This window comes from Salvelinus sp. IW2-2015, linkage group LG16, assembly GCF_002910315.2.
Source record: "Salvelinus sp. IW2-2015 linkage group LG16, ASM291031v2, whole genome shotgun sequence".
NCBI lineage: Eukaryota > Metazoa > Chordata > Actinopteri > Salmoniformes > Salmonidae > Salvelinus > Salvelinus sp. IW2-2015.
Genome location: NC_036856.1, coordinates 25,060,308 through 25,086,377, shown reverse-complemented (window position 1 = coordinate 25,086,377; position 26,070 = coordinate 25,060,308). Strand labels below are relative to the sequence as shown.

General features: G+C 44.0%; 1 protein-coding gene across 2 annotated transcripts in view; it reads right to left on the bottom strand.

The window, feature by feature from the left end:
• LOC111975649 (E3 ubiquitin-protein ligase SH3RF1-like) overlaps nt 1-26,070 on the bottom strand; it is a 74,765-nt gene that overhangs the window by 38,036 nt on the left and 10,659 nt on the right. For both annotated transcript variants that reach the window (XM_024004119.2, XM_024004120.2), the window contains exons 3-4: nt 3,346-3,621; nt 2,402-2,497 (exon numbers count right to left, since the gene is read on the bottom strand). In XM_024004119.2, the coding sequence (XP_023859887.1) occupies nt 2,402-2,497; nt 3,346-3,621 (372 nt within the window). The remainder of the gene's footprint in view (nt 1-2,401; nt 2,498-3,345; nt 3,622-26,070) is intronic.

The window sequence follows — 26,070 nt, the reverse complement described above, 5'->3', positions numbered from 1 at the left end:
ATGTGTACACACGTAGCACTAGATCAGATATACAGCCAAGTATATACAACCAAATATAGAATGGGTATCAGTATAAAACCACTGTACAGAAATAACTCAGTCAGACACAATCAAGTGTGGCTACAAAAAAATGTATTATAGCTTGTCCTCCATGACAGTTCCAGAATTGCTCATATTTAGTTTTAAAAAGAAAGYGGTTTACTGTATGACATATGCTGAATGTACAGTAGTCATCAGTTGCACATGTGTTTATGTAACCTGTGCGAGACCCGAGTCAAAATGTTATTTCTTGGTGGAAAACGTTGTATTTCTCTGCTGTGAAAACATGGTCAATTGTATCCATTAGTTGTTTTGCATCCGTTCCCTTCAAAATATCCACCCTTGGGATATTATGAAAAATCTAAATCTGTCACATGAATAGTGCCATGAAAAATGAGAAGAAACATTTTTTAAATTCTCCTCTGCTTCTAAAAATGTAATTTTCAATGTCAGAGTCAAAGATAACCTTCACAAAAGCATTCACACGGAAAATGTCTTCTCTTCTCAAATTGCTCTTCCTTTTATGACAAGTCTCTGCCCACCCCCGGGCTTCTCTCTACCATTAGAAGTGTAACAATTCACCAAATCCACGGTTCAGTACGTATTTGGGGTCACGGTTCGGTTTCGGTACAACAGGAAAATTAAATGCAGTTAACAATCTTCAGCATTCACAAATGTTTCTGGCATTGTCTGTTGTGACACGATTGTTATGTTAGGCCTCTCAAGGTTCCACTCTGATGCTGCGTTTGTAACCATGTGGAAGGTGGGAATTTACCAGTTGTGAAGTCATAAATGCCAGTTGGATGCATTCATGTGACTTGAAAATTGATTGGCTAAATTGCCAACAAGCTGCAACCATAAACTAAAAGTACAGCTATCATGCTGGCAAACAAATTATAGAGTTCATAAATCACATTAATATATTGCTTTTTATAAATAATGTTTTGTTACATTTAACTGCAGAAAATGCTGTTAGAGGCCTTTTCCTTAGTAGATGATGTTAGAGGTTACCATTTGGGAGAAGTGGGTGCTCAGGATGATAGAGGAGTTTCCCACAAGGGATTACCAGTTGGAGGGGCATTCAAGTGGATTTTTCCCAGTCGCATGTGGTAAATTCCCACTTCCATCTGGGTTACGAATGCACCATGACACTGCCTCCTTCACTGCCAAACGCGCACTTGTGAGTCTCATAAAGGGGGTGGGTCTGTAGCACGGTACATCTCCCACTGCGGAGTAATGTGATGGGCTGTCACTTAAATAAGCACAACACAGGGCCAATGGCCAATTCATTACAAACTTCTGCTTTGGCTTGCTTATATAGACTGGGTACTATCTGTTTGCTGAAATGGGTGCAAGAGGGAAGTTCGTAACGTGGGTCGAGCACTTTCACGAGGTGCTGAAACTCCCTATTCTCAACAACCAGGAAGATGCTTCAAATGAAAACAGACTGCTTTAAAAGATAAATAGCCTACAGTATAGGCTACAGGCCTATACAATTCAATAATATTGAAATCAATTTCATGTTCATTCAACTGAGTTCTATTTTCCTAATTGCAGGCTGCTGTCTAATTTTTGCCTCAATATATTTCATGTGTAATGTGCGCAATGATGTGCCAAATCTTGATTTTAGTGCATTAGGGTAAGCCGCCTCAATTTGTGCAGTCATGATAATATCTTTCTAGGAGCTGATCCGTCATCAGTATTGTGGAATAATTCCATTGTTAATGTAAGATTTGAATGGAGAAAGACAGCGCTGCTCTCGGATCAGCTTTCTTTAGATCCTATCAGTATCGACACGCCTCAACACGCACTTAGCGAACGTTCTCTGCGTGGTGTTTTGGGAAACGCATGTTACATCTTCGGTCGTTGTAGGAAAGATGCATTGTTAAAACACTCGTAAGCCTAAATTCCATCACTATCGGGAAACCAGGCCCAGATCTATTACACAGGTAAGGTTCCTACCAGCAGACAGTTCTCTCAGCAGTGATCATGGAAGCTTTTATAGGACAATGGTGAATTACCTCAGGATGTCAAGCTAAAGATGGCTAAAGCTTTTTAAAGCAAACACTAGCTGTATTTAAGGGGCACATGGGAATTTGGAAAGCTGCTCAGAAGGTGCTCAATGACCAGTCAATCTAATGGCATGTTTAGTACTTTGGTGAAATATATTGTGACCGTTTAAGGGTGAAGCAAAAGGGGAGAGCACTAATGTGTACATTTTGAAAGATGTCTAACAAAGCAACAACAAAAAGATTGCACTAACATACTCAGCATTTTCCAACCTCTTACCGGAGGTAAAATGCTTGCCTGAACATATCAGGGACACTCCGGTTGTTAAGACTTGGAGGAACATTTCGCTTACCTCAACATATGATATAGGGAAGATTCCAATTTTATCCCCCAGCATTCCCTCTGCCCAGTTTTCGTCCACTCTGCGAATCACAGTCAGAATATCATCCTAGAAGAGAAAAGATGCAGAGCTTGTTACCGGGAAGACTGTCATTAAAGATGCTGCTAACTAGGAGATTTTCAGATCTTCTAGGAACAAACACCCAGGATAGAAGAATAATGAGGCTGAGAGAGAGAGACCATGTTTTATTAAAACTCCCAGAAGTGCCCAGTTAGGCTACATTATTAGAGTAATACAGTACAGTGGATCCTGTTTAAAAAGGAACAAGATAAGCACTTTCGTTTGTTTCAGTTTTTGCTCATAAGGGGCCGGCAGGTAGCCTAGTGGTTGCTGGATCGAATCCCCGAGCTGACAAGGTAAAAATCTGTCGTTCTGCCTTTAACCCACTGTTCCCCGGAAGGCTGTCATTGTAAATGAGAATTTGTTCTTAACCGACTTGCCTAGTTCAATAAAGGTAAAAAAATAAAATAAAGATATAAGACAGCTGACTGCTTATAAAAGCCAATGATAGAAAGATCTAATCTACCGTTTCAGTTGATTAGAATAGATCGATAAATGTAGTAATTTAGCAATGGTACAGTAGCCGTCTAGTTCTAGATGTGTGAGTGGATAACTGGTCCTCTACACTAGGAGGAAAAATGCCTTGCATCCGTAGGACACGTCTGCAGAAAGAGACAGAGGAACACAGTTTCACTGAGGTTTGGTCAGGGTTAAGCCACAGAGGTTTTACAATCAACAGTTGTTGAGCTGTTAGATGCTCCAAACTCAGAAAAATTACAGCTTAGAAAAAACAGTATAGGTTGTAATTAAAACTCTTGTTAGAAACTGTAGTTCCAGCTTTAGCGAAAATGTCCTATGTGGTAGGGCTGTGGTCTGTACAGTGGCCTACAACTCACCTTAGTGAAGGGCAGGCAGTCCTTGTCTGCCTCGTTGTCTTTCAGCTCAAAGTCGTAGAGGGCCTTGCACTGTGGCGGTGGCTGCGGCAGCGGCTTAATGATCTGGACAAAATTAGTGGGGAAAAAGCCGTGGACTCCACCCATCTCTCCATGGTACCAATTCTCATCCACCTGGCGTCGCAGGATGATGATGTCACCCTTATTGAACTTGAGGTCCCCAGGTTCCTTGCCATCGTAGTTGTACAGGGCCTTGGCACAGGGCAGCTGGGGTACACCCTGTAGAGGGAGAGAAAGAGAGATGGAGAGTGTTCAGGTGTCCAAAACATCAGGACTCATACATAATTGAGCACCACTCAGAACCACATGAATTTTTCAAAACCCAGAGAAATGTAATTGTGGACCGGAGCCATTAGGGACAAGAGCACAGTGAGGGGAGGGGGGGGTTGTAGTGATGGTCCATATGGGCCACTCACCACACGAGTGAATCAGGATTAAACCACCCTGACCTGGGTAGAGCTACACTTTCAGACAGACCCCATCACCCTCACTCACAGCTAGGATTTCACTCACTCATTGTATAATCTTCTTCCACCAAGTCAGTGTGTGCCTCAGTCACCACTCTCACTGACATTCATTCTCTGTTGCTTTCTAACCGAGAAAGAGACCCAAACGATGTACCGAAAAGAATCTTGGCCCAAAACAGACACCAGTTACTATGGAAACCAAAGGAAGAAAAGTGTGAAGGCCTACTTCTTATGGGAACTGGCAGAAACAAGAGAAAAGTCAAATGCATTCCCAAAACAAGGAGTAAACTAAATGTGCATCAATAGCTTGGTTTCCATCCAATTGGCAACAGATTTTAATGCGAATATTCTAAAATGAATTAAGCGAGAAACCGCAAAAGTAATTTTTATGTGCACTACGTCATCACGCACAGCTTTTTATCTGCAATAAGTGAATTTGATGGTAACACATCTCTGGTGGTATGCAGATTTACAATCAGAGATGTGTTTCCATCAAATTGACTTGTTGAAGCGAAAAGGCTGTGTGATGACGTAGGGCACATAAAAATTACTTTGCAGTTAAATTCCCATGTACTGAATAAAAATACAAGTTAAATGGGTTTCCATCGCATTTTCAACTCTACTGATGGTTTTGTCACAAAAAATGTTGCGTTATATAGCGAATGTGCCCACTCTGGTCTTGACACGTGTGCTCTAACCAACAGCTGGCAGATACAGTGCAGGTATAGGATACATGATGAGATTAATATAGACAAAGAGACAGATCATTTCTATTTTTGCTAACGACAGTCAAGCTCATCACCGTGCACTTTCACCACCCTGTGAAGTTCATCATAACTTATTTCATCTGTAACCTAATAAACTGCATGCTTTTCCAAGGCGTAGTGGGAGGAACACACACCATGTCATCGTGACTCCAAATTTACTTCGATATTATGGTTACTATGTCAATATTTATATATTGCATAATTCAATTTTAGACACAAGAAGATCCCACCTTGTCTAGCGTATTTTGTTTTGTCAACATTTGGAAAGTTTACTGACAAATTTGCTGTTTCCATCAGGCCTGTCATTACATGTCGGATAGAAATGTCAACTCAGCAAAAGAAGAAACGTCTTTCAGCAACCTTAACATGTGTGAATATTTGTATGAACATAAGATTCAACAGACAAACTGAACAAGTTCCACAGACATGTGACTAACAGAAATGGAATAATATGACCCTGAACAAATGGGGGGGGTCAACATCAAAAAGTAACAGTCAGTATCTGGTGTGACCACCAGCTGCATTAAGTACTGCAGTGCATCTCCTCCTCATGGCACCATATTTGCCCGTTCTTGCTGTGAGATGTTACCCCACCCTTCCACCAAGGCACCTGCAAGTTTCCGGACATTTCTGGGGGGAATGGCCCTAGCCTTCACCCTCCGAGCCAACAGGTCCCAGACGTGCTCAATGGGATTGAGATCCAGGCTCCTCGCTGGCCATGGCAGAACACTGACATTCCTGTCTTGCAGGAAATCACGCACAGAACGAGCAGTATGGCTGGTGGCATTGTCATGCTGGAGTGTCATGTCAGGATGAGCCTGCAGGAAGGGTACCACATGAGGGAGGAGGACGTCTTCCCTGTAACATACAGCGTTGAGATTGCCTGCAATGACAACAAGCTCAGTCCGATGATGCTGTGACACACCGCCCAAGACAACGACGAACCCTCCACCTCCAAATCATTCCCGCTCCAGAGTACAGGCCTCGGTGTAACGCTCATTCCTTCGACGATAAACGCGAATCCGACCATCACCCCTGGTGAGACAAAACCGCGACTCGTCAGTGAAGAGCACTTTTGCCAGTCCAGCGACGGTGGGTTTGTGCCCATAGGAGACGTTGTTGCCGGTGATGTCTGGTGAGGACCTGCCTTACAACAGGCCTACAAGCCCTCAGTCCAACCTCTCTCAGCCTATTGCGGACAGTGTGAGAACTGATGGAAGGATTGTGCGTTCCTGGTGTAACTCGGAGAGTTGTTGTTGCCATCCTGTACCTGTCCCGCAGGTGTGATGCTCGGATGTACTGATCCTGTGCAGGTGTTCTTACACGTGGTCTGCCACTGCGAGGACGATCAGCTGTCCGTCCTGTCTCCCTGTAGCGCTGTCTTAGGCGTCTCACAGTACGAACATTGCAATTTATTGCCCTGGCCACATCTGCAGTCCTCATGCCTCCTTGCAGCATGCCTAAGGCACGTTCACGCAGATGAGCAGAGACCCTGGGCATCTTTCTTTTGGTGTTTTTCAGAGTCAGTAGAAAGGCCTCTTTAATGTCTAAATATTTCAGAACTGTGGCCTTAATTGCCTAAGTCTGTAAGCTGTTAGTGTCTTAACTTCTCTAGGATAGGGGGCAGCATTTTCACTTTGGATGAATAGCGTGCCCAGAGTGAACTGCACCCTACTCTGTCCCAGATGCTAATATATGCATATTATTATTGGATATAAAACACTCTGAAGTTTCTAAAACTGTTTGAATGATGTCTGTGAGTATAACAGAACTCATATGGCAGGCAAAAACCTGAGAAGAAATACAAACAGGAAGTGAGAATTCTGAGGCTGGTTGATTTTCAACTCATCGCCTATTGAAATCCCAGTGGGATATGGATCTGTTTGCACTTCCTACGCCTTCCACTAGATGTCAACAGTCTGTAGAACGGTGAATGAAGCTTCTACTGTGATGTGGGGCCGGATGGGAGCTGTTTGAGTCAGTGGTCTGGCAGAGAGCCAGTTCCTGGTCTAGCGCATTCCGCAATGATAACGACTTGCGTTCCACTACTTCTATAGACACAAAGGAATTCTCTGGCTGGAACGTTATTGAATATTTATGATAACAACATCCTAAAGATTGATTCTCTACTTAGTTTGACAAGTTTGTTCGACCTGTAATATAACTTTTTGAAGTTTTCGCCCGACGTTCGCCTGGATCTGCGCGAGCGTTTGGATATGTGTACTATATGCGCTAACAAAAGTAGCTACTTGGACATAAATAATGGACATTATCGAACAAAACAATTTATTGTGGAACTAGGATTCCTGGGTGTGCATTCTGATGAAGATCATCAAAGGTAAGGGAATATTTATGATGTAATTTCTGTTGACTCCAACATGGCGGAGAAATGTTGTTTCTATCTGAGCGCCGTCTCAGATTATTGCATGGTTTGCTTTTTCCGTAAAGTTTTTTTGAAATCTGACACAGCGGTTGCATTAAGAACAAGTGTATCTTTAATTCTATGTAAAACATGTATCTTTCATCAAAGTGTATGATGAGTATTTCTGTTATTTGATGTGGCTCTCTGCAATTTCTCCGGATATTTTGGAGGCATTTCTGAACATGGCGCCAATGTAAACTGAGATTTTTGGATATAAATATGCACATTATCGAACAAAACATACATGTATTGTGTAACATTATGTCCTATGAGTGTCATCTGATGAAGATCATCAAAGGTTAGTGATTCATTTTATCTCTATTTCTGCTTTTTGTTACTCCTCTCTTTGGCTGGAAAAATGGCTGTGTTTTTCTGTGGCTATGTACTGACCTAACAATCGTTTGGTGTGCTTTCGCCGTAAATCCTTTTTGAAATCAGACATGTTGGCTGGATTCACAACAAGTGTAGCTTTAATTCGGTGTATTTCATGTGTGATTTCATGAAAGTTAGATTTTTATAGTATTTATTTCAATTTGGCGCTCTGCATTTTTACTGGCTTTTGGCCAACTGGGACGTTAGCGTCCCACATATCCCAGAGAAGTTAACGACCGTTCCACAGGTGCATGTTCATTAATTGTTTATGGTTCATTGAACAAGCATGGGAAACAGTGTTTAAACCCTTTACAATGAAGATCTGTGAATTTATTTGGATTTTTACGAACCATCTTTGAAAGACATTTCTTTTTTTATTGGATGGAAACCTGGTTAATCTGAATGTGTGTGACACTGAATGGGTCTTGTTGGGTGGCCTTTTAAATGAGTAACTCTATTGTAGTACAGGATCGGTGTGATGAGCTTGGTTGGCTCACTGTATGTATGTCTGTCTGTGTAATACAGAAGTCTAAATGCCCCGGACCTGGCCCAGTTCTCTCCCTGTGGAAGGTTAGGTGGTCTCCACTTGCTAGTCTGGAGCCCTGAAAGGACCATTCAGGGGTGACAACACAGAGGGGACGGGGAGGCTCAATGAACCCCATTCAAGATGGCTGTCCTCACATCCCTCCCTCACATCTCTCCCTCTACTCTGTTAGAGGCCTTTGGTAGTGCTCAAAATCACAAATACTACCGACAGCGTCAATCTGAGCACTGACAGATGAAATAAACCAGATATCAGGGAGAAAGATAGTCAGAGGTAAAGAGAAATAAGGAAAAAGAGGGTCTGTGACAGAGCAAGAGCTCAGCGCGAGGCGGCAGAGAGAGCGAGCGCRAGGCGGCAGAGAGAGAGAGCGCGAGGCGGCAGAGAGAGAGAGCGAGAGGCGGCAGAGAGAGAGAGCGMGAGGCGGAAGTGTTTAGAGCTGGCAGGCGCTGCAGTTTTGTTTAAGGCTAACGAAGCGTTTAGCGGCTGAGAGTAGAATGAGAGTACAGAACACAGAGCTGTGAAGCTGAGCCAGGGTGACATCACCCGCTGCACACAATCACACAGCCCTGCCTGGTCTTGGCCTGGGCCTCACAGCCAATCACACGCTGCACAGGATGGCCATGGCTGTGAGGTGGGGGGGGGGGGCCTGGGGGAGAAAGAATTGATGAGCGGGGCAGGCAGCCCCCCCAGCCAGCACACTGCTGCTCTAGAACTGGTCTCTGAGGGGAAAGCAGGTCTTTGAGTCAGCCTGGCCCTGTGCTGGCAGGGAGCATTGTGATGTAAAAGGGCATTAACAGCTCAGGTTCTGCAGAAGAGGGGGAAGAGGGGGAGGAGATCCAAAAGCTGACCCCTCCTGTCTCAGCCTCATTTATGCTGCAGTAGTTTGTGTCGGGGGGCTAGGATCAGTCTGTTATATCTGGAGTATTTCTCCTGTCTTATCCGGTGTCCTGTGTGAATTTAAGTATGCGCTCTCTAATTCTCTCTTTTTCTCTCTCGGAGGACCTGAGCCCTAGGACCATGCCTCAGGACTACCTGGCCTGATGACTCCTTGCTGTCCCCAGTCCACCTGGCCGTGCTGCTGCTCCAGTTTCAACTGTTCTACCTGTTCCAGACCTGCTGTTTTCAACTCTCTAGAGACAGCAGGAGCAGTAGAGATACTCTGAATGATCGGCTATGAAAAGCCAACTGACATTTACTCCTGAGGTGCTGACTTGCTGCACCCTCGACAACCACTGTGATTATTATTATTTGACCCTGCTGGTCATTAATGAACATTTGAACATCTTGGCCATGTTCTGTTATAATCTCCACCCAGCACAGCCAGAAGAAGACTGGCCACCCCTCATGACCTGTTTCCTCTCTAGGTTTCTTCCTAGGTTTTGGCCATTCTAGGGAGTTTTTCCTAGCCACCGTGCTTCTACACCTGCATTGCTTGCTGTTTGGGGTTTTAGGCTGGGTTTCTGTACAGCACTTTGAGATATCAGCTGATGTAAGAAGGGCTTTATAAATACATTTCATTTGAAAAGCAGGACTGATATGAACATTTGTACAACTGGACTGTACAATTCAGGTAGCCTCATTTTCATGACATGGCTGTTTGTTCAACAATGCTCCAAATGCAGTGCTCTAGACACGGCACTACACAACCAAAACTACACTCAGTGAATTGACTGTAATCTCCTCACAAGCCCATTGAGCTGCAGTCTAGGAGTGTTTTCCCCTACAAACCCCTCTTCTGGCCTCACACAAGAGGGTCTGTCAGCAGATTTACATTTCCCTGTTTCACCCAGCTTGACAGAGTAGAGAAAATGGTGGGGAGGTTGAAAAGGAGGGGGTTGAAGAGAGGGAGTGGGCTTCTGAATGGAAGAGTTGGTCTGTATGAATGAGATGGAAAAAGGAGGGAGGGAGGAGGAGGGTGGGTGTTTCCGGTTTGCAACCATGGAAACTATGCAGATGTGTCTGAACTGGACAAACATGCATGAGTCGAATCCAGGCTTCAGTCCAGTCCAAACACCTCGAGGTCAGCTCCCAACCCCACAGTTGTAGTTTCCAGCAAGCCAATATTCTACTTAGTTTAGCACAGAAAACATGGTAATTAACTACAATGACCATAATCCATTGTCCGTTGTGTGTTTCTTTTACACCTTCTACGTAAAAGGGAAGAATACATAATCGAGAGAGATAGAGCAGTTGCTTCACAAGGTATCTCTACCTGAAAATACCTGATCTAAGTGATTGATAGTTGGTATTCAGGAGTCAAAGTATGCCTTATTTACTCTGAAGAACTAATAACATTTTGTTTTTGTCAGACAGCAGCAGCTCTAGAGATGAGATGATGGCCCGGAATTAAATAAAGTCAAATAAAATAAATGTAATACAAAAAACTGAAATATTGTATTAAAGTAATGTGAATAAATGATGGTTAATAAGTGATAAGCAGTAATAGCCAGTCACTACCATCATGGGACTTTTGTTTTATTCTGTGTTGTTACAGCATTCAACTCACATAATGCAAAGTGCATTTAATGTTAAAGAAAATAAGCACTAATCGCTCAGTACTACTGTGTTTCTCAATGTACCAGTCTCTGCAAGTGCCTGCTTGTTTATAAAAGAGAAAGAGTATCCTCCATCCAACCCCACACAAATGGTACAATCCAGCTAGTCTCTTTCCAGAATGAGAGTCACTGTGCCCGTGTTTTTATGCCTTTTCCCCTCACCCAAAGAGCGAGGCAGACAGAACAGACTGCATTAAGGGACATCTTCCCTCCTTGCCGCAGCTAAGCCTCTCCACTCCCACAGATAAAGCCTTGTCACCTCCCACCAATGTGTTGAGGTGAGGTGGCCGGGCCCAGATCACATCCCTTCCCAGCAATGAGATGGAGATCTATAATATAATCGCAACATTAAAAGTGTTGATCCTATGTGTTGAAATAAATGATCCCAGATATATCCTATACGCACAAAAAAAGTATTTCTCTCAAATGTTGTGCACAAATTTGTTTACATCCCTGTTAGTGAGCATTTCTCCTTTGCCAAGATAATCTACCCACCTGACAGGTCTGGCATATTAAGAAGCTGATTTAACAGCATGATCATTACAAAGGTGCACCTTGTGCTGGGGGACAATAAAAGGCCACTAAATTGTGTAGTTTTGTCACAACACAATGCCACAAATGTCTCAAGTGTTGAGGGAGCATGCAATTGGCATGCTGACCACAGGAATGTCAACCAGAGCTGTTGCCAGAAATGTGAATGTTCATATCTCTACCATAATCCGGCTCCAACGTCAATTTAGAGAATTTGGCGGTACGTCTAACCGGCCTCACAACCGCAGAGCACGTGTAACCATGCCAGCCAAGGACCTCCACATCCGGCTTCTTCACCAGCGGGATCGTCTGAGACCAACCATCCGGACAGCAGATGAAACAAGAGTATTCCTGTCTGTAATAAGGCCCTTTTGTGGCAAAAAACTTGTTCTGATTGGCTGGGCCTGGCTCCCCAGTGGGTGGGCCCCTGCCCAGGCATATGAAATCCATAGATTAGGGCGTAATTCATTTAAATTGACTGATTTCCATATATGAACTGTAACTCCATAAAATTGTTGAAATTGTTGCATGTTCCGTTTATATTTTTGTTCAGTATAGATACTAAGGCTTTAATTACAGCCCTCTCCCTCCCTCCCTAGCCCACATAAACAGCTGCTCTGAAAGAAACGTTTAAAAGGAAGTCATCATTCAGCGGCATAACTCAGTGTCAGACAGAGCACGTCTAATGAGAATCTGACTACAGGCCACAACTAATCACTTCTGTCCTGGTTATAGATTTAAGCACATGATTAGACAGTACACATCACAGACCCACAGTGTGTGCACTATGACTGAACAATACAAGTACACACATTTCCACATCATGCATGAGAAGCTGACTACACAACACACTATGATCCACAATGCACACCTACATGGGAATCTCAGCCGCTCTCTAATTTGTGTGCGCGCACTATAACAATAGTAACAGCCTGTGTGTAAGGCAATATTGCATGGCATCAGATGGTGTGTATAATCCTACCTTCATCAGAGATAATGCAATTAGTCAGAAGTGGAGTGCTAAGGGGATTTGGCTGTAATAGTGTTTACTTAAGTTCCACAGCATCGGATCATAACAGAATTACAACACTGTTCGCTCTACAGCACCGCCAAATGTCAACAACCAGCGAGCAAACAGATAACACAAATACACAATGCACACAGACACACAGCAAGACAGACAGGGTAAGCTTAGGTCACAGCCTGTGGACTAGACTAACCCTAACCATATCCTAGCCGCCAGTGACGACAGCAGCACTAGAACACACAAATAAACTGCAATTTTAACTGAGCAATCATAGGTTATGAACCTGCCATCTGGCATGATTTATATGTACAGTAATAGATTATGAAGAGAATGTCTGCTGCTCATCCACACAGCTACTCTACCCAGTAAGAGCAAGTCTACTGTTTGGAGCTGCCATAGATGGCCATTGGAGTCTATAGGCAGACCTTGGTCAAGAACTCTCCAGTCTGGAAGATTGAGGATGACAGTAGAGTGGTTCTTCTTCCAGACAGCATGTCTTCATTTCCAGCCAGGCCTCCTGTCTCTCCCCCCTGGGCTAGGGCTTCCATATGAAGAGCCCCTAGAAACTCAGCAGGGGGTGGGGACAGGCAGGCGGCCGACCGTACAGCCACTGGGGGGGACGTCTGCATCTGCCTGCCCCCCCCCCCCCCCCAACCCAGAGACAACACATACATTCCTGGAGAGGGAACAGTATTGTGCTCTGACCAAAACATGGCATTCTGTCTTCATCAACATGTCAGTGTGTACTGCTCAGACTCCCCTAGTGTTGAGAAAGCACACGAAGGGAGTGACACATTGTGGAAGTGTGGAATTCGAGGGGCAGGAGCAATCTTGTTTTCATTAGACCGCCATTACTTTAAATTGGTTCCTAATGGTCTCGTTTATGACCACTGGGAGACAGCAGCCTTCCCTGTTCCCTCCCTGTACACACAATCCTGGGGGCTTCGGACTGTGTGCCTGTCATATGCAGGGACAGGACTAGGGACAGTCAAGGAAAGAATGACCTAGTTTGAAGAGAGGAGGTGGTATGATGTATAGGTTGATTTGAGCCAGACTCAGTCAGGACACATGGAGACAGAGAGGAAATGAGGATCAGGAGAGAGGTTGAGCGACATGTTATAGGGTGATTTTCACCCAGAAATATACTTACTACTCCTGCCTGAGTCCTCTAAAGGTTATCTGAGTCCTGTAAAAAGTTGTTAGCTCAGGTGTTCAGACTGAGCCGAATCTACCTCAAACTGGTCTGTTCATTGCGCTAGAGAGAGCAGCTACCTAGCGTCCCTGCTCCTCCTCCTGTCCCGCCTGCCGCCCTCTCGCATGGAACCGACACTGAGACAAAGGCTAACTTCCAACTACTGGTTTCTAAGGCAACCCGTCTCTGCGTGCCTTTTTTTGGACTGTTTATGGGTCTATTGACAATGTACTGAATCTTGTGAAAGAGTCATTCAAAGTCAGCGGGGCAGTGCTGAAGTCAGTGGTAAAAGCAACATTATAAACTGGGTGGTTCAAACCCTGAATGCTGATTGGCTGACAGCTGTGGTATATCAGACATTATACAACGGGTATGACAAAACATACATTTTTACTGCTCTAATTACATTGGTAACCAGTTTAAATACTAGCAATAAGGCACCTCAGGGGTTTGTGGTATATGGCCAATATACCACGGCTAAGGACTGTATCCAGCCAATCCGCGTTGCGATAACAGCCCTTAACCGTGGTATATTGGCCATATACCACACCCCCTCGTGCCTTATTGCTCAAGTAACACACAATATCGGAGTGAACAGATGCACGTCTTCTAATGTGAGGAGTTTTCAAATAAACCCTTAGTTTAGCTTCCTTTGTGTTCCTGTTGGAAGTCTTCACTACTTACAGTGAGAGAGAGGAGGCAGACAGGCAGGCAGACAGACAGACGTGTGGAGGCCACACATGAACTTCTCACTAGTCCTCTCAGGCAACTCTACTACTGGCTCTGTGTATTATTGGCACTGTAGATCTTCCTGTTCCTCCTCCTATCCCTACATCAGGTCACTATAGGGCTTCCTCATCCAGACTAATACACATACCAAGAGGCATTGCTTCCCCTCCTCTGAGTGCCAGTTATAAACACACACCTCAGGAGTAACCACTCGTTGACGCCAACAAATTCTCCCTTTACGGCCTGTCCACTGGCCCTGGGCTGCAGTGTGGGGGCTCTTGGGAATTGCAGTCATGATCAAAGCAGCCTCTCCTGGAGTCTGGACACATAGGGCCCATGAGGGAGCCATGTGTAGGCCTAAACCAGGAACTAGGCTAAATTCAGAGTTCACTTTAAGAGAGAGGGGGAAAATCTATAAAAACATTCAACACATGGAAGTACAACTAAGACATTGCTGAGGCAGGAGCATTTAGTAAGCTACAGATTAGTCATAAAAAAGACACCAGTTTGCCAGGAAAGGGGTCTGGGTTTATGGAAGACTTATGGCAACAGCGCACTCAGCCATACGGTTTTCATAAAGCTGTGAGTGGCTGGGTGTGTGTGTGTGTAATGAAGGTGCCATTTTACATGAGCATGTGTGTGCAATGCATGTGCAGACTCGCTGTGAGTGTGTGAGTGTGCATGTGTGGGTGGGTGTGTGTGCGCGCGCGTCTAGCCTTTACCTGGCTGATTGGCCCCGTTCCAGAGTTGAAGGCTGGTTCTGGGATCACACAGACCTGAAAGCACAGAACCCTCCATCTCTGTGCCATTTCATACACTGACTAGGCTTTAAGACGGTCTCGCACACAGGAAAGAGCCCACTCACATTACACTGAGGAGAGAGGGGGAGAGAAGAAGCATGACCAAAAGACAGATGGACTAGAGGAAGATGGAGAGAGACGAGGAATAGAGGAAGCGAGAGACGAGAGGAACACAGTGAGATAGGAGTGTCAATGTGATGCTGTTTGATGGGACTGACAGAACCTCCACTCCAACATGAGCCAGAAAGACACAGAAACATGTAGAGACAGGGTGGCCCAGCAGACCCTTCCAGCCAGGACTAATCTAATGCAGCAGGAACAGCTGGGAAAGCTAGGACAAACAACCAGAAATCTGTTCCCTTCACATCCCTGCCTGCAGTGGTACAAGAGAGAGTGTGAAAGAGTGAGGGTACAATACAGGTTCTTTCACTAATCCACCACAGATATCTTTCACCGGGCCAGCTTGGCCACGCAGAGACCGTGCAGTCACTAAAAGCAATAAATCTAAAACAACTCCTCCGCTGTCATTTCTCTCTCCTCCCACTCTCCTCCCAGTCGCTCTTGCTCTGGCTGAGGGGGAGGCATGTTAAATGGGATGAGTCGTGCTGCTCCAGACTGAAGGAGAAAAGGCTGGGGTCATGAGTGTTTGGTGATGGGCTGAGAGAGATGAAGAGCGGAGCAGGCTATTAGTCCGGCCCTGAGAAGCTCAACATCCATACATCCATGTTTTCCACTCCTCTCTCGCCAGTTCACTTCTCCCTCTCCACAGGGCTCTTTTCTGCTCAGCCTCCCTCTTTTGCTCTCTCCCACAGAGGTCAGCCTATTGGTCCACTTTGGAACCACAGAGGTCAGAGGGATGTCAGTGGGTGTTTAATATCATGTTTTCCATCCATGAGTTTACTGCCTATTCAGATACAAGAGAGAAAATAGGAATCCCCCAATCTAGAATGAGCGGACAGAAGCTTTAGCATAAATAGAGATTAGGATGAATACCGGGGGATTACAACAAATGTCACAGTTATCAGTCTATCGAGTGCGGCTTGGTATGAGCTGAATACTAAGCGCCTCTTCAGATCTCTCCACTCCCCTCCACTGCCGGCTCTTAGAAGGGAGCGATACGTCGGCAGGCTTTTGTTCCAGTCAGCCAGCCAGCCATTCAGACTGAGGCAGAGCCAGCTGTTCCTGTCCTGCTTGGTCAGACTGGACTGATTTAGCCCTGTGTGGGGTAGTGGCACAGAGGGTTAATGGTTTAAGGATTGGATCACTTGCCAGGCAGACAGGAGCTCCCCAGATCCTGATTTAGCAGTATTTAGACTAGAAACACACCAACATAGTTAAAATTCACTCCAGGCAATTTGTCATCCTTCTTCTGATTACAGGGCTGTCATTTGGCACTGATGGGCCATGACCAATGAACATTATTTGGACTTTAGGTCATGGGTTGGCCCTGGTGGTTTCAGACCAGTGGCCTTTAAGCCGGAGTTTGACCTCTTGGGTCTCAGACAAGTGGGCATCAGACTTTGGGGGCAGAAAGGAAACAGTGGGCAGCTGAACGGTTGTTTGCATTGGCTGGTATTTGGACACCTCTACAGTTGACAAACAAAGCCAGCATATTGACGCAGTCGTGAAAAAGGGCCAGTTCACAAATGCTGCATCTGTTCCCCCTCTCAAAGACCATCACAGCTATGTCCATCATTCACCATTCTGTGAGAAAGTATGTGTGTGTGTGTGTGTGTCCATGCAATTCAGTATGGGAGTGTGTGTGTCTTGTTTGCAGTGTCCTCCCCCAAACACCCACAGCTCAGACCTAACGTCTAACTGCTAGCTTTTCTTCTCCTCTGATGAATGCTGGCAGAGAGCTGGAGCCACGGAGCCAGAGAGCAAGGGACAACTGACAGGCTGTTCAGGAGCTCAGCATAGACAGACCACTTTACTTTACACTTGTTTTCATCCAGAGTGGATTGGCACACCTGTCCACCAGCTTATGCAACCCCCTTACTAGACCTGCCCCCAGTCTGTCCAGTCTACCAAGACCATGACTGAGTCTCCTGAAGTCATGTCTTAAATCTTGAAGTATGGGAAACAACAAACTGTTGTTTTTGTGGGTAAATATGTGTAGAGGGCTGGGTTGGTCCAGACTGGCCTGAGCCTCTGTAGGAGCAGCCAGCCAGCCCTCCCATTATCAGCTTATCAGACTGAAGGCGTCAGGCCAGAAAAACAACAGCCAGGCAGGGAGGGAAGGGCTACTGCTCTGTTGAGGCCCACACCACAACACTCCCTGGTTGCTGATCAGCCCCCCCTAATGACATTATGGTCTGGCTGGCGCTGAGAAGGGACTAGGAGGGGCTGTGTGTTTCTGGCTCCAGAGGTCATGAGGCAGTGAGACACAGTAGGAGCTAATGAGGTACCCACCCTGCCATTATCAGCAGCTCAGAGCCCAGCTCACATACATACCACACACAATATCAATACACCTGGACTGTGACACCTGGCTGAGATGTTAACACTGCACTGACTACATGGTTACAGAGTAGAGACATGGGTCTCCCTGCATCTGTGTGGGTGTGGGTCAGGGTTTCTGTTACCCAGTAATGGTTTGCTTTTGACCAATAAATAAAATTGCTGTCGGCCAATTGTCCTCGAGAAAAAAGAAAAAAGTCACATTTCAAAATAATGTTTTTTAGCCTATTAATTTATGCTAATACCAGTCGATGTAAATCCATTTGAATTAGTGATGCACCAATATGACATTTTGGCCGATACCGATATTTTTCTTGCCAAAAAAACACGATAACCGATATTACAATTTTTGCGGCCTTTTAAGCATTCTAGTACAGTTAAATAGTTAACACACACAGACGCAGCGGTCTAAGGCACTGCATCTCAGTGCAAGAAGCGTCACTACAGTCCCTGGTCCAAATCCAGGCTGTATCACATCCAGCCGTGATTGGGAGTCCCATAGGGTGGCGCACAGTTGGCCCAGCGTCGTCCGGGTTTGGCCGAGGTAGGACGTCATTGTAAATAAAAGTTTGTTCTTAACTGACTTGCCTTGTTAAAAGGGCTCTCACACACACACACCAAAAAGTTATATTGTTGGCATTTGTCCCCATTACCAGTAAAACATAATCAAAACCTATTTCACATGCTGTGCTGTTTCGTTGTTCATTTGTTCAGTTGTTTCATTCCCAACCAGGATTTCGTCAAGCAGTGATGTTTCAGCTCTGTCTGTCTGTGGCCTCTCTTCCTCGGTGCGCACTGTCACTGTGTGTTTCCATCTTGTCCAGCTGTGTATGTAACATTTCATGTAAACCCTGTTTCTTGTCTGAGACGAAGTAGCAGTCCTTGTACATAGCATCGAGTATGGTGGCGACACAGTAAAGAGAGAATGCCACCGAATAGCTTGTTCACAGCTTGTGTGGGCAGTTTTGTTGAGCAGGCGTTTCAATGTCATGACAGAGGGTAGAACGTCTGCTGCAGGCGCAGTTGATGAGCTTATTTCTCCAGTCTGTTGTTTGAATGGAGCTAGCTAGTATGTTCACGTTTCCAACATGGTCTCAAATGCCATTGAAATGGCAGCAGCGGTATGACAACCAGTACATTCATGAGCACGAAATCCTCGTCAACCCACTGTGCTGTCAGACTCAGCATGCTCATGGGGCTGATATCGCTGATCCAAATGTCAGTCGTGAAGCTAATAGCAGTGACGCTATTACTGTGTAACTCCGGTAGGGCAACATCCGAACATTAGAAAGTGTGCTAACGTTAGTGTGTGCCGGTGCTCATCCAGTCGCAAAAGCCAACATCACCCACGACAGAACGGTTGATTGTCAAGGGCAATGAATTGCATTATCTTGGCTTCAATGGATTTCGACTTTGAGTTGTCTTGCTGACATTTTCTTACTCTTTCAAATGACTGCTCGACTTGTTGACTGCTCGATCCACACAGCAGACATTGTGGGCTAGGTTAGGAATGCTGTGTTGCACAACATTTTACGTGGCGTCATTACTTCATGCACCCATGTTATATAGGTATGCACGTCAGCGTTCACATCAGTTTTGCACATCAGCATTAAACTAGACATCAGGCAGATGTCGGCCAATTCCGATATCTTCACCGATATATCGTGCATCCCTAATTTGAATAGTCATGCTTATCGGTCTATTGGTTAATTAGCATAATTAAATTGGCACGTGTACAGTATATTCATTATGTATCTTATCACACGTACTGTACAGAATACAGAAAGCCATTGACCGGAAAATTTGTCAGACAGCGTGAGATCAGCTGCTACAGCATCTCAAGCAGAAAATGCATAGGCAACAGAACGCAGGCTTTATCGGCGCGTCACACACCACTTTGCAATGAGCAGAAGGCAGTATTGCATTAAAAAAACAATCGTTTGAAACCTCAAAGTTTTTTTTCTTTACATATGAGGCAGGTCTTACCTTGCTTCCAAGTATCCTAGCCAAAATCAGGCCATATGCAAAGGCAATCATTTTAAATAAACTTTATTTAATTTTCCAGTAGCCAAAGGCACAATCCTATTCATATTAGCAAAACATGCTAGTTGTTGCATAGAAATTTTGAAAGAGAAGATTTAATAACGTATACTTTCATCTCGGTCACATGAAACCGCTCACATGTGCAGTGTGCAACGTAATGGGAATAATAGTTTATCAACATTTTAAGCAAAAATGTTTTGATCTGTTGCAGACTCATTGCTTTTCAACGTTAAATGTTTATGTAGCCAAGGCCTACCGGTTGTATGAATTTGGGATCCATCATCCCACAACTAACTGTCCCAGAGTATGTTTGGAATAGGCTATTTCTTTCTTGATAAGCTGACCAATAGAATAGGGCAACTTTCTAGTATGGGGGATAGTAGATTGATTTTGTTGTCCGTTACGCATCTTGTTTGCTGAAGAAAAGGAAATGTGGACTGTTTACCTATTCTATTGGCCCTGTCCGGGGTATCAACAGACGGGGCCACAGTGTCTCCTGACCCCTCCTGTCTCAGCCTCCAGTATTTATGCTGCAGTAGTGTGTGTGTCGGGGGGCTAGGGTCAGTCTGTTATATCTGGAGTATTTCTCCGGTCTTATCCGGTGTCCTGTGTGAATTTAAGTATGCTCTCTCTAATTCTTTCTTTCTCTCTGAGGACCTGGGCCCTAGGACCATGACTCAGGACTACCTGGCCTGATGACTCCTTGCTGTCCCCAGTCCACCTGGCCGTGCTGCTGCTCCAGTTTCAACTGTTCTGCCTGCGGCTATGGAACTCTGACCTGTTCACCGGACGTGCTACCTKTCCCAGACCTGCTGTTTTCAACTCWCTAGAGACAGCAGGAGCGTTAGAGATACTCTGAATGATCGGCTATGAAAAGCCAACTGACATTTACTCCTGAGGTGCTGGCCTGTTGCAGCCTTGATAACCACTGTGATTATTATTATTTGACCCTGCTGGTCATCTATGAACATTTGAACATCTTGGCCATGTTCTGTTATAATCTCCACCCGGCACAGCCAGAAGAGGACTGGCCACCCCTCATAGCCTGGTTCCTCTCTAGGTTTCTTCCTAGGTTCTGGCTTTCTTCCTAGGTTCTGGCTTTCTTCCTAGGTTCTGGCCTTTCGAGTTTTTCCTAGCCACCGTGCTTCTACACCTGCATTGCTTGCTGTTTGGGGGTTTAGGCAGGGTTTCTGTACAGCACTTTGAGATATCAGCTGATGTAAGAAGGGCTTTATAAATACATTTGATTGATTGATTGATTATCTTCAAAAAGTGTGCATCAGAATTCAGTAAGTATGATGCACGTCATTGCATCCTCGACTTGCATGTTCTGTTAAAATTAATTACCATAATCTAAATGCGATTCTTAGCACTGTAGGTGGACGCCATAATCAGGTTACACACCCAATACATATGGGTCTAGGAAATTTCTCAAAATGTTTGGTAAATGAAAATGCTGCTGGTAAAATGTCCGGTGCCACATTTTCCTAATAGAAACTCTGGTGTGGGTCATGCAAGACTTTAATTTACCAGACATCCATATGCACTGGGTGTGTAACGCATTTAGGCTTCCACCCACTGTGCTCAAAATCACATTTCGATTATTGTAATTAATTTAAACAGAATAGAAATTGACCTGTAAAGGTGTAATAAAATTAAGTAGAACGATGTTCTTAAACAACATGACAGGTTTTATTGAAAAGCTAAACATTGCCCGTTGAGTCTTCATCCCTGCTATAAATCATAACTGAATATAATTTAAAACAAAGAAAAAATTGCCTAGAAGAACAAGTCGCCTACAGAGTAATAAAAAACCATTAAAAAATATAATTTGCAAACAACCTGTCCTATAGGCTATTTGTATGAACATGTATTAATAAATAACAAAAACACAGCTGTTTTCAAATACAATCTAATATAGGCCTCTAACTTAAATTAGGCCTAATAAAAATTAAAAAAACATGGCTGTCTACGAACACCAGGGCCAGCCGGTCATGGCTAGAAGGGATCCAGATTTTGTCAAATTAACGTCAGATTTAACTTTCCGTAGCAGGTTAGGAGAACTAGGTTAAGGTTAGGAAAAGGGTTAGCTAAAATGCAAATAAATTCAACCTTTTACATTAATTTCACAAAAGCTGGATCCCTTCTAGCCATGACCAGGCCGGCCTGCCCGACTCCCCATTCTTTCTGCGATTCAGCACCACAGCGGTGGAAAGAGGACACACTAGGCAGCCACAAAAATGAAAAAAAATGTAAAACTGATGTCGGACAATCAAATTTGTGTATATGTAAATAAACTAAATTCGTTAAGGCTGGTTCATTTGAAGTTTATTTTACAAAGCTGCTGTGAAACGAGGCCCGCACCATGCATTTACTGTATGAAAGCACAAAGCTCAAATTCTCCATTTACAGTTCTACTAGATAATGATAAATGGTATGTTTATTGTAATTTGAACTATCGTGGGGTCGTGACTCGTGTGATATACGTGGCTTATTGATAACTGTTTCCTACTATAGRCAGATGGCTGCCTAGTGATTGCAACATTGTAACTCTCCGATGTGAATAGTTGGTAACAATTTTCCGTTTCCAAGTCCTACTGAATAAGCGCGACTGAAATGCACCAATTGCGCATAACACACATCAATCGTTCCAAATCTTCATACTATACATGGCAGGCATATGTTGAGGACAGAGCTTAACGAACACAATTAATTAGCCTCTAATTGACTTGCGTTTGCGGTGGGCCGTGGCCTGTTCAAAGTGAGCCGCTGCTGTTCAGAAGTCAAAACTTCCCAACTCTTGGAGCAGCTTGTGATGCGCAACAGCCTTCTTACTTTGTCCTCAGGAAGGAGCGATCTTGAGGCTGTCTTAACTCTGTTTGAGAAAGAATCCCCTCTCGACAGGCACACTGGAAACAGGAATAAACACAATCTTTGCCAATTTTGCCCAGCCTGGGTAGTTAGCTGAAGACCTTTATGAGTAAAAAAAAATGGAAACACACACACGACACTGATTTCCAAGCAGCTTGGGGATTTATTGGCATATGAAGTATATTTGACTTTGAAGTTGGAGCACATTTCCTGGTATGTCCATCAATGAATAAAAAACATTATTTTGCAATGGATTTTTATTTTATTTTTGGACAATTTGGCCGGTAACAATTTTATTTATCGGCTTTTCATGCATTTTAAAAATCGGCCAATAGCTGGCATTTACCGGCTAACGGAAACCCTGGTGAGGGTGTATATCAGTCTGAGTCACCAAAACAAACACACGGGATCAGTCTGAGTCACCAAAACAAACAAGACACAGAACACTACACATATCTCGTCAGCCCACCTGGGAGAATCGCGTGTGTGACATTTTACTCAGGTGTGCCTAGGTTGATTCTCTCCGCCACCCTGACCAGAGTCAGAAAGAGTCGGCGTGTGAGTGTAAGAAAGCGAGAGCACGCTCGTGCATGTGTGTGAGAGAGGGGCAGAGAAACCAACAACTACTAGAGCCCCCTCTGTCCTCAACAGGTCTCCTCTTTCTATTCAAGCCAACTTCAATAATTAATCAAACACTGTCAGGAGAGGCCCCAAGCATGGAAAGTAAGTGAGAACACTGGATCTCTCTTTCACTGACTCCCTCATACTGGGTACGTACACACACACATACACTTCATCTCCGTGGCTCAGTGGGAAACAGATGCGATATCAAATAATCATAGGACTGTAGACTGTAGTGGTATGTGCTGAGAGTAGAACCAGTAGGAGCTGATCAAATGACTCAACCATTGGCTGATAAAGAGCAACAGAGAGATCGTCTGGTTTCCAATGCTATTCCCTATCTCCATCCTCAGAGCACTGGGACACTGAMAGGACGTGGCATCAACAACTATCACACAGTCCAAGGGTCAAAGCTCCACTGGGACCAGGATCAGACTGTTCCTATCAAGTCAAAACATACTACTGTGTGTTTGGTTTTACTATCCATGTGGGTACCAGAAGTCCTCACAAGGATGGGGAAAAAAAGGAAACGTGTGGCCCTTTTGCCAGTGCCCACAAGGAAAAAGGCTATTTTAGGCTTAGGTGTTAGGGTTACAATTCAGGTTAGAATTAGAGCCCAATCAATGTTTTTCGGGGTCCAATACCAATTMTTTTGAGGACAAAACTTACCGATACATCTGCTGCTATATTGTTTTAGTGAGGAAATGAAAGTCATTTCCCCACACTGAATTCTCATAAATTGCCATCCAAAAGAGCAATTGCACAATACCTATGCTTCAAATGTAGATTTCACATTGTGACAACAATGACATGAGAAGTGTTCAAATAAGCATAAGATTCCCTTTTTACATTCTATTTATTGACTATTGTTGGAATTATCAGCCGATACAGTGGTAAAAGGTCAAAATAGGCTGATAATAATCAGTGAACCGATAAATATCGGTTGGGCTCTTGTTAGAATTAGGGTTAGTGAAAATATGATTTTGAATGGGAATCCTTTTTTTGGTCCCCACAAGGATAGAAAAACAAACCCGTGTGTGTGACATGGTGCGGAGAGGAGACAGGTCAGAGGTTAAGAGAGTATTCTTGTATATGACACATTTCCCTTCTACAATGTCAACCTGAAACTCAGCGCTCCCACAAGATCTGAAGGAAGAGCGAGCAAAAAGGGAGTGGGTGGAAGAAGTGTGGCTGTCTTCCTGCCTGTCCATCCTTTTCAGAGGATGGACCATGCATCTGTATCAAAATCCTCAGAGGTGGGCGCGCACACACACACACTCACCTCTTCCACTGTGGAAGTAATGGGCCAGAGGTCAAACTGAAAACTTAACTCACCAAACCATGAATCAGCCCTGGGGATAGGTAATGGACACTTAACATGCCAGCCAGCCAATGGGCCATGGTCAACCAATCACAGGCCACCAATCACAACACAGGGTCAGAGGTCAAGCGGGATAGGGATTATGATCAACCCAAGGCTGAATAACCAGATGTCCGCTGTGGTGTGTGCTTGAGACACTTACTCCATGAGTTTGTTAGTATCTAAATCAGGAAGTCTCTGTGGTTGGACCACACACACACAGCTACTCTAGAGAGCGGATTGTTGGAAGAGAGTGTTTTGTTGGTCATCACAGGTGTGAGTGTCTCAGCGCTAGGGCTGTAACGGTCTTGGAATTTGAGTTACCAGTAATTGGCCAGGCCAATGTACACAGTTACCAACATAAACGTTTTGGAGGGGGGTGGGGGTCAAAAGCGGGGAGGTAACAATTCACTATTAGGCCATTATTCAAATAAAGATATGCCTACCTTGTCGCTTTTCTGCATTTTTTTTTTATCATWCAGATCCTATTTCTACGCACAAAACCATTCAAAGTCCGATGGGGAAAGGGGGTGCGGGCAAAAACTGGGAGGTAACAATTAATTATTAGGCTATTATTTATAAAAATGCATCAACAAATTAAGAAATGCCTGGTTGGAGAGGATCTGTCACATTTTTGTATTGACAAAATTAATGGAGTCAAAATAAAGATAGCAGTCAAAAGTTTGGACACCTACTCATTCAATGGTTTTTCTTTATTTTTACTATTTTCTAATTTTTTCTAATACTGTGAGGAATTATTAACATTTGAACAGATGTAAAAATTAAAAATAAAAAGACTTCTTTGACTTACTGTGTGAGGTGAAGAAAAAAAAATTAAATACTGAGAAGCCCAGCTGGGCACTTTCCTACATTTGACATTTGTGAGAAATAGGCCAAGTACTTTATGCATGCTCAGGTGCGCACACTCCATCAACATGACAGAGAAACCAGACATGTTCATTGCTCACATGGAGCACCTAAACGGTATGAAATAAACCAAAACTTGTTTCTCACAAGTGTAGTTGGTTTTGAACTCTGCAAACGTTTCCACTCCGAAGAATGAGAAGGGTAAATTACTGTAATTAATACATGCATTAACAGAAATGTATGTAACCAAATGAAAGGGATTAACCGTAAAGTGCCTGTTTTACAAACGGTAGGCTACCACATGGGCATTCATACAAGTGCATTGTGGGCCGACACGGTATAGCCTAGGCTACTATTCTACTTTGTGGAAATAAGAGGGCKGCAATTTTGGGGGTTTAGCCCTAGGGCGGCATATCGGTTAGGACCGGGCCTGATCAGCATTGATTATTCTATAAGAAATAAAAAATCTTCTGTATCAAATTATACCATGCCAGGTTGGAGGATCGGCGCATTGTCCATTTGACACAGTATTAGTGCATTATAGGCCTCAGAGCCATAATAATTAATGAAGTCCGACACATCCCCAAAAAATTTAATGAATACCGATTTACTTACTAGCAAGCAATGAAAATGTGCATTTTATAAAAGGAAGTCCACACATCAACATTTTTATTACTGAAGTGCCATGGACTATCGCTCTCTACATCCCCACACATCTAGCGATTAGCTGCTCGAGAATCAAAGGAATGTTAAAGGGGATGTAGAAAGTTTAATAGAAAGACTAAGTTAGAAAAATAATATATCTTATAATCATTAGTAAACACTCCCGCTATCAGGTAAATTTTATCTACATGAAAATAAAGTTAATAAAAATAAATTCTAAAATAAATGTAGGCCTATTTCAACGGTTGACGATCATTTTATTTTTATCCAGTCTTCATCCAACTGTCAGTTACACGGTTATTCAACTAACATCGCATCCCTAGTCAGGAGGGGGGGTTGAGGTTGGCAAAAGCTGAGTTTAGGCCACCCAGAGTCTA